The 8,800-nt window shown below is 55.3% G+C and overlaps 1 protein-coding gene across 1 annotated transcript; it reads left to right on the top strand.

The window, feature by feature from the left end:
• The first annotated feature begins 26 nt into the window (after positions 1-26).
• Positions 27-8,760, top strand: PPM1M (protein phosphatase, Mg2+/Mn2+ dependent 1M). Its single transcript, XM_040589235.1, is given in 11 exon segments — positions 27-91; positions 93-248; positions 1,338-1,461; positions 2,135-2,389; positions 2,883-2,995; positions 4,106-4,190; positions 4,499-4,617; positions 5,084-5,147; positions 6,063-6,170; positions 6,462-6,610; positions 7,432-8,760. Coding segments are annotated over 11 exon segments (1,383 nt in total). The 3' UTR covers positions 7,577-8,760.
• Positions 8,761-8,800: the final 40 nt, after the last annotated feature.

The following is an 8,800-nucleotide window of genomic DNA, read 5'->3' as shown; positions in this document are numbered from 1 at the left end:
CGCGCGTATCGCGGCCGGGCCCCGCCATGTCCGCCGAGTGGCTGCGGCGCTGGCGGCGGGGCGGCCCCGCCGAGCGGCCGGGCGGCACGCAGGGGGGGGCCTGGCCCGGGCCCGCCGCCCACCGCCCTCCGCTACCGCCGGCCCAAGTTCCTGCGCGGCGTCGGCGTCGAGGAGAGCCCGCGGGGCGGGCGGGCCGTGCGGGGCACCGGGCCCGAGCGGCCGCTGCCCTGGGGCGCGGGCTACGCCGAGTGAGTGCGGGGCGGCCCCGGGGAGGGGGCTGCGGGGGACCCCGGGGGGCGGGTCTCACAGGGTGCTCACAGGGCTTGGGGAGGGCGTCTGGGGGGCGCCGGGGGTCTGCGGGGGGGGTAGGGCCCCACGGGGGGCGCAGGGGACCTGGTGGGGAGGTGCCCGGGGGGTGGGTCGCACCGCGCAGCCCCCCCCCCCCCCCCCCCCCCCCCCGCTGCAGCCCCTGCCCGACCCCGGCGAAGCCCACAGGGACCGGCCCCGCGGCGGGGCCCGCAGCCGCCCCCCCCGGCCAGCAGCCGCGGGAGCCCCGGTGCGGCGGCAGGTTGTCCCCGGCCCCGCGTGACAAGCGGCAGGGCCAGCTCTGCTGTCTTGTCCCCTCCTGCCCCCATAGTCCCCAGATTACTCCGTCACTCGGCGCTGGGATGTCGCCCGTCCCCTGCTGCGCGCCCTGGCCCAAGGAGGGCATTTGGGGCAGGGGGTGGGTTCCTGGGACTGGCACCGCCGGGTGTCCGTCCCCTTGCTCCTCGCAAAGCGCCTGTCAAACAAAGGAAGGGGGAAAATGACATTTTTTAGAAATCTCTGGGTCTGCCGATTTTTAAGGGCAGAGGGGATGGATCGGGCAGCACAGCGCCAGCCGGGAGCCGACCCCGCATCCTGGCCCAGCCACATCGACAGCCCTGGGATGGCGCAGCACGGAGAGGGGAGCTGTGCAAGGAGAGCAGACTCCCAGCCAGGGACAAACATTGGCCAGGCTGGGAGGAAAACCCATGGTGGTTTTGCAATTCACTGTGTCACCGAGGAAATCGCACAGTGTGGGCTGCTGACAAGGGCTGCCTGAGGCCAGGGTGCTCCCACACCACTCATCCCTGTGTCCCTAGCCAAGCTTTTCCTCGCTGCATGTAAAGGGCTTGTTATTTAGATCCCCAGCAAAGAGATCCTGGAGTCTGAAAAGGGAGCAGGGAGCGTGGGGCAGGACGGAAGGGGTGAGGTGCAGCCGCTCGCCGTGGCTGCAGAGCGCCCAGCACGGCCAGCTGGGAGCAGGGAAGGTGCGGTGGGTCTGCACGCCTTACCTGGAGCATCTGCACCCCCAGGGTTATCAATGCTGAGAAGTCAGAGTTCAATGAGGACCAGGCAGCCTGCTGTCAGATCTCCATCCGGAGGAGAGAGCCAGGCCTGGAGGAGGACGAGGAATGGCTGATCCTGTGCTCCACGCAGGTAGAGTCCCCAGGCAGGCTGCGTTCACCCTGCTGCCAGCGCTGCTCTGCACCCAAGGGCCCAAGTACAGGCAACAGGGGGCTGCCCCATCAGTCCTACATGCCCACGTGCTGAAACCCTTCCATGGACACACTAGGGGACCATATACCCTATGTCTGGCCAGCAGGCACGCAGCTCTGCCCGCACGTGCTGTCTGTACTTCCATGGCCTATGGCTCAGGGCATATGAGGTCATCCGAGCCCTTTACCTGGTGCCCTCACCTTGGCTTTACTGTCCTCGCTCTGCTTTCAAGGGCTGGCGTGTCTTGTCATCACCCGGGGACAGCCACATGAACCAGGAACGTGGGATGCTCTCACCTGGGGGTGGCTCTGCCTTGCCTCTCGTAAAATGGCCCCGTTTCCCCTAAACCAAAGAGGAGTAGCGTGTGAGGGTGGCTGGCTGCAAATCCAGCCGCTCAGAGCTCAGGTGATGGGTCTGGCAGAGCAGCACATGGGGCATCGTGTGACTTTGAGCCGTGTGGGAGATTAACTGGCAGCAGGGAATGGTGGCAGGGGTGGAAAAGCCAGGCAAAGCATGTAGTGATGTCCTGGCTGCGAGCCTGCCATCTGTATGACCTCTTCAGCCCCTGCCTTCCCCTTCTTCTTTGCCATCTTGCCCCTCTTCCTCACCACAGTTTCTGACTGGTTACTACTGGGCCCTGTTTGACGGCCATGGTGGCCCAGAAGCTGCCATCATCGCCTCCAACTATTTGCACTACTGCATCAAGCAGAAGCTGGAGGAGGTTGTGGGAGGCATCACAGAGGTCCAGCCCCCCATGCATCTCAGTGGACGCTGCGTTTGCGACAGTGACCCCCAGTTCGTGGAGGAGAAGCACATCCATGCAGAAGACCTGGTGGTGGGAGCCCTGGAAAACGCCTTCCAGGAATGTGTGAGTACCCCGTGCAAGACGCTGGTCCTGCTGCCCCAAGCAGTCTGTCCCTCCCTGTTGCCTGGGGTGGGCAGGGTCTGCAGTTCTGCAGCTCACTGAGCACACAGGAGCATTCAGCCAAACCTTTAAGCATGCTGAGATCATGCTGGCTCAGCTTCCCAAGATCTGCCTTGGATCTATTGCACATCAGCAGGGCTGACCCAGAGCAAAGCTACAGCATCTCTGCTAAACTGCGCCCAAGGGATACATTTCTTTAGGGCTAGATGGTGGCTATTGTCACACTCGTACGGCATGTACAAGTCTGGGATCTCCCTGTCACTCCTAAACCAGTCCTTTGTGGCTGTACCACAGCAGCACTGTCTTCCGCCTTGCTGGTTTCCTCTGGCCCATCTGCAATCAGTTTTGGTTCTGTATTTCTGCCGGGAGGTATGAGGCAGGTAAAGAAAGCAGCAGCCCAGCTCACATCGCTCTCCAAACTTGTTTAAACCAACAGGATGAAGTCATCGGCCAGGAGATGGAAGCTACAAATCAGACAGGCGGCTGCACTGCTCTGGCTGCCCTTTATTTCCAGGGAAAGCTGTATGTGGCTAATGCTGGGGACAGCAGGTGAGCCATAATAAAAGGGGGGAGTTGCTGAGGGATGAGACCTGGGAGATAAGCAAGGTTTCCAGCATCATATTATCCTGGTTTTGGCTGGGATAGAGTTAATTTTCTTCCTAGTAGCTGCTGCAGTGCTGTGGTTTGGATTTAGGATGAGAGTAATCCTGACCACACGCCGATGTTTTAGTTGTTGCTGCAAAGTGCTTACACCAAGTCAAGGACTTCTCAGCTTCTCACCCCACCAAGGAAGTAGGCTGGGGGGCACAAGGAGCTGGGAGAGGACACAGTCGGGACAGCCAAGCCCAGCTGGCCGAAGGGATATTCCAGACCGTATGGTGTCATACGCTCGGCATACAAACGAGGGGGAGAGCTGGCCAGGGGCTCGGGCACTGGCTGGGCATTGGTTGGCAGGTGGCGAGCAGCTGCATCGTGCAGCACTTGTTTTGTGTATTCTGATTCTTTTATCATTATTACTATTTTCCCTTCCTCTTCTGTGTTATTAAACTGTCTTCATCTCAGCTTAGGAATTACACTTTTTTTCTGCTCAATTCTCCACTGTCCCGCTGCGGGCAGGAGCGAGTGCAGAGGTGCGTGGTGGTCAGCCGTCTGCCGGGTTAAACCACACCACTTACTTAATCCTTGGGAAGGTACGCGCGCAGCCCAGCCAGGTCCCTCCTGCCTGCCACAGGAGTTGTTGGAAGGATGGGTGCCTTCATACCTCCTGGAAGGGTTTTGGGATTTCAAGGGACTAACACCGCCCAGCCGCAACGGGCAGCAGTAAGCCTAGCCCGGCAGGTGTTCAAAAGTGGAAGGCGATTTCAGGGCATCCTCAAGAGCTTCCTCCTCTGGCCTTGGCCCACCATTCCTCTAGTAGCGAGCTCTGCCGTTGTCAAACCAGGCAAGCTCAGTTCTCTGCTGCAACAGTGCAATTGCAATGGAGTTATTTAAAATATACTGTCATTTTTAAACACTTCTAGATGCAGAACCGTTCTCTGGCACTGCTCTGCCGCTGGTTACCCCTGGTCCCACACCTGGCAGAGCCTGGGGCTAGCCTCAGTAAGAGGAGGGCTGCGGTGACAGACACGGCTCAGCTCTTTGCCTCTTCCCCCCTCGCAGGGCAATTCTCGTTCTGAAGGACAGCATCGTGCCCATGAGCTGCGAGTTCACACCTGAGACCGAGAGGCAGCGACTGCAGCACTTGGTGAGTGACTCCCTCCACACATTAGTCCAGTTGTGAGCATCCCACTGGGTCAGAGAGGACCACCTGCTTTCCTCAATGGCCTCTGTGTGGCCAGAATGTCCTCTGGCGCTAGCCAAGGAGGGCTGGGGGCAAGATTCGGCCAACAGCCTTTAGCATGGGAGATGCTCGTGTCCTCCTTGGGATGTGCTTTCCCAGTTCTGTTCCCCGTTCTGCTGCTGTGAATGCCAGTCCCAAGGCAGAAGCAGTTGGGAGCCCTTCTCCACTGAAGCAGAACCTGTCCGTCTTCATGCCTTCGTTCCCTCCTCCAGGCTTTTCTTTTCCCCAAGCTCCTGGACAGCGAGTTCACACGCTTTGAGTTTCCACGGAGGTTAAAGGGAGATGATGTGGGCCAGAAAGTCCTGTACCGGGATTACTTCATGGAGGGCTGGTGAGTCCTTTCTGCCTGAGGGTCAGGCTGCAGCACAGGGCAGCTTTGCCTGCTCATAGTGATGGGGAGGTGAAAGGGGAAGGGGCGTGCTCCACTGGTGAGAGCAGCGTGTTTGACGGTGCAAAGCTGTGCCAGATCAAGAGAAGAATGCCGTGAGCAGCCTCCCTGCTGGCTGAAGGACTGCAGCTCTGGGAGGGTGGTTAAGGAACAGTTGAGATAGTCCTGGGATCCTGCGAGGTGGGGCTGTGCAGGGAGACCCAGCCAGCTGGGGAGGAAGGGGAGAGGGAAAAACACGTGGGCATTCAGGAAGGGGTCATCTTCGCTGCACCTGCTTCAGCAAGTCGCCTCCTCAGTCAGCTACCCGTGCGTGGGGGCACCACAAGGGTTGGATCAGTCAAAATACTGTGGCTGGGCTGTGCCATTAGGTCAGACAAGTCCCACGTCAATGGTGAATTCTCTGTTCTAGGGGATACAAGATGGTGGAGAAAGCTGACCTCAAGTACCCTCTTGTCCATGGTCACGGGAAGCAGGTAGCGTAATGCTTTACACACTGGGAAGGCAGAGGCAAGTCTGCTGGGGTCCTCAGCATCCCTGTCACTCACAGTCACGCCAGACTGGGACTGCAGAGCTCCCAGTGCTCTGGGGCTCTCCAGCATGGCGCAGTCCCACGGCCCTGATACAGCAGCTCCCTTTGCTAGCACCGTGCTGCCTGGTGAGCGTAAACCAGAGCCCTCCGGAGCAGAGAGGTCGCACCCTCCTCCAGAGCACCTGCTAGCCAAGCAGACAGCAGCCCTTAGCCAGCCTGCCCTTTCCTCATCTCCCCTTGCACACAAGAACTCATTTCAGATCAGAACTTACTTCAGCGGATCCCACTTTGGATTGTCTCCTCCAGCTCCAATTAGCACCTTTCCCACAAACCCTCTTCTTTGACAAGAGGCTGAGAAAAGGAGCCTGGAGAAGGAAGGAGGAGGCAGGGAGAAGCAACGACTGCACACATCCAGCATCTGCCTGCTGGGGTTGAGCAGTCACCTCCCCAGCACCGCAACCTGAAAGCCACCCCCGCTGCAGGGAGCCAGGGCAGAACGTCCTTTGCCAGCCAGGACCCCTTCCCCTCCAGCCCAGTTTTCTTCCTCGCCACCCCAAATCAAGAACAGATCCCACCACAGGTTTCCTAAGGTCTGCAGCACTCCCCAGAGTACAGGTACTAACTCCAGAGCACACCACGGGCCACCAGGAGCCGTTCACATGCAGGCTGTTTCCATGCTTCTGATGGCTTTGGCTTCTGGTAACTCCTTGTCTCTGAAGTCCCCAGGCACTGTTCTTGGCGATGCTTGAAGAAGGGTCCTAGAGGCAACACATAGATCAGTCAGGACATGCCTACACGTCAGCCTTTAAAGGTGCCCCATTTTCATGTTTCAATACTGTTCTGCTTTGTTTGGGGCCAGGCTCGCTTGCTGGGGACTCTGGCTGTCTCTCGAGGTCTGGGGGATCATCAACTCAAAGTCATCGATACCAACGTTGAAGTCAAACCTTTCCTCTCCTGCATTCCCAAGGTCAGTCATGGCACATGGGAATTACAGGGTGGAATTAAACATGCTGCTCCTCCTCTGTAGCACCCACCTCTTGCAGACCTGGCAGGTCTTAGCCGTGTCCGTTTTCCATCTCTCTGCATGCCGCCCAGAGACTCCCCAAGATAAAGGAATCTAGGAAGCACAGCAGCAAGGGGACATGAAAGATTCAGAGTACCCTGGTCCCACTTTGTCATCTCTCAGGGAAAGAGTAATCTCCCTGACCCCTCCAGTACATCGCAGGAATTGTCACTGCTGTACTCCTGTGCTTTCCAGGTGAATGTGTTTGACTTTGCTCTGCATGACATTAAGGAAGACGACGTCCTCATCATGGCAACTGATGGCCTTTGGGATGTTCTGTGCAATAAAGAGGTGGCCCATATGGTCAGGACCTTCCTTGCAGAAAACAGGACAGATCCTCACAGGTAATAACAACTTTGCCATCATTTTTCCTTCCAAAGAACCTGGTCAGACTAAAAGCAGGCTGAGATCACTTTGCTTCTAGCTGAGCTCTGGTGTGACCAAGCAATCTTTCTGTGACTCTGGAAACTGTCTCCTCATCTTTCCCCACCCTAAAGAAACTGATCAAATTAGCGTGTAAAAAGCCCCACACAAAACCAGTGCTGGACTTTTGGATTTAGTATGAGAATATTGTTGGTAACACTCTGACATTTTAGTTGTTGCTAAGTAGTGCTTACTCTAAATCAAGGACTTTTCAGTTTCCCATGCTCTGCCAGGGAGCAGGTGCACGAGAAGCCGGCAGGGAGCAGAGCCAGGACAGCTGGCCCAAACTAGCCGAAGGGATATTTCGTGCCACAGAACATCATGCTCAGTATATAAACCAGGGGAGGTGGCCAGGAGCTGTTGATCACTGCTCAGGGACTGGGCATCGATCAGTGGGTGGTGAGCAATTGTATGGTGCATCACTTGGGGTGGGGTGGGTTTTTTTGTTTGTGGTTTTTTTCATGGGTTTTATTCCTCCTCCCACCCCCCCACTTCATTGTTATTATTTTTTATTTCAATTATTAAGTTGTTCTTAACCCACGAGTTTTACCTTATTCTGATTCTCCTCCCTATCCCACAGTGGGGGGGAAGCGAGCAAGCAAGTGAGCAACTGCATGGTACGTAGTTGCTGGCTGGGGTTAAACCATGAACACCTACTATCCTGACAACACAAAGCCATCACACTGTTGTTCTTAAGGACACAGCGCTGTTAACCCAAACCTTGCATTTTTTCCATCCACAGATTTTCAGAATTGGCCAAGTGCTTGGTATGCAGAGCAAGGGGAAAGGAGAGAGGCCACCAGTGGATGCTGGATGACAGCCACGAGGCATCCTACGATGACATCTCTGTATTTGTCATCCCATTACACAACAGGAATGAGGACTGACTGTCAGCGTGACACAGGATCTGTGTCCCCCTACTGTGGTGCTATTCAGCATCAACCTGCAACCAAGGGATTTCTGCTGTGCATACTGCACTCTCTTCCAGCAAAACCACCTGCACTGCAACCTGAAAACGCACAGCCAGCAATCAGCAGATCAACAAGAGCATTAGCTCCTTAAGAACATGCAAGAGAGCAACGGTCAGCAACTAATCATTCCCCTTAGTCCTTTCTCATTGGGACAAGGAGGAATTGCAAAGGGGGCCATGCAAGCTGAAGGGCACCATTTCCAAGATCTCTGCGGTACAGTGAGACTCAAATCCACATTTCCAGTGTCCCCTCTCCCTTTTTATTATTGAAAAATTAGGGTCAATTGAGATCCAACTAGCCTCAGGAGCTGGCTTTTTAATCAGACTTGAAGTCAGTCGTGTAAAACTGGATGCATAAGCTAAAACATCTCGTATCCATTTGCTGTAACACGAGATATACTGAGAACACAGGAGCTGCTGCTAAGACAGCATTAGGCATGGCTGTGCCTGCGAAATGCAAATGCTGAAGCAGAAGCCCAGACCTCTTGCTTGAGAAAGTTGCTATTTCTAGGCCACACCACCTCCAAACAACGTTAGCAGGTGAAGCTACACATTGCTGTTGTACAGGAGCCTCCTGTGTAAAGATACATGCCTTGCTGTTATTTAATAGCATTTAAGTATACTAGCATGTAATGCAACATACAGATTTCTAACAAATCTTAGTCCACAACACTTGCTAACACTTTTTCTGTTCATTCAGGTAATTTCTGACAGCAAAGCTCGTTTTGTTGCAGCATCACTGATGAGAACTGAAGTGTTTAAGTACCTCAGCTGATTTAGTAGACGAGCTGCAAGTAAACTGGGTTTGTTCAAATTTGTCTGCAGTGCTGAATCTCAAGCACTTAATTACAACAGGAACAGCAGTGCAGAAGACTACATGCCAAACAAGAGTTATGCCTTAAACTCCAAGGATCTGCTTCTCAACCTGTTCATTAGCCAGGCAAACTCAGGCCTGGGCAAGCTTCCCATCTCCCCAAAACCACTTTGGTTTTCATCATTCATTGCACAAGTTGCAAAATTCCCTAGTGACACGGACAAACCCCAGTGTGTGTTTAAGTTCCACAAGGATGAAAGTCCAAATAAAAATACTTTTTTAATGCATCTTGCGGCAGTTTTATTCCTTGCAGAGGTTTTACACTGA

The sequence above is a fragment of the Falco naumanni genome, chromosome 4 (genome assembly GCF_017639655.2).
Source record: "Falco naumanni isolate bFalNau1 chromosome 4, bFalNau1.pat, whole genome shotgun sequence".
NCBI lineage: Eukaryota > Metazoa > Chordata > Aves > Falconiformes > Falconidae > Falco > Falco naumanni.
This window is presented reverse-complemented; position numbering and strand designations above follow the sequence as displayed.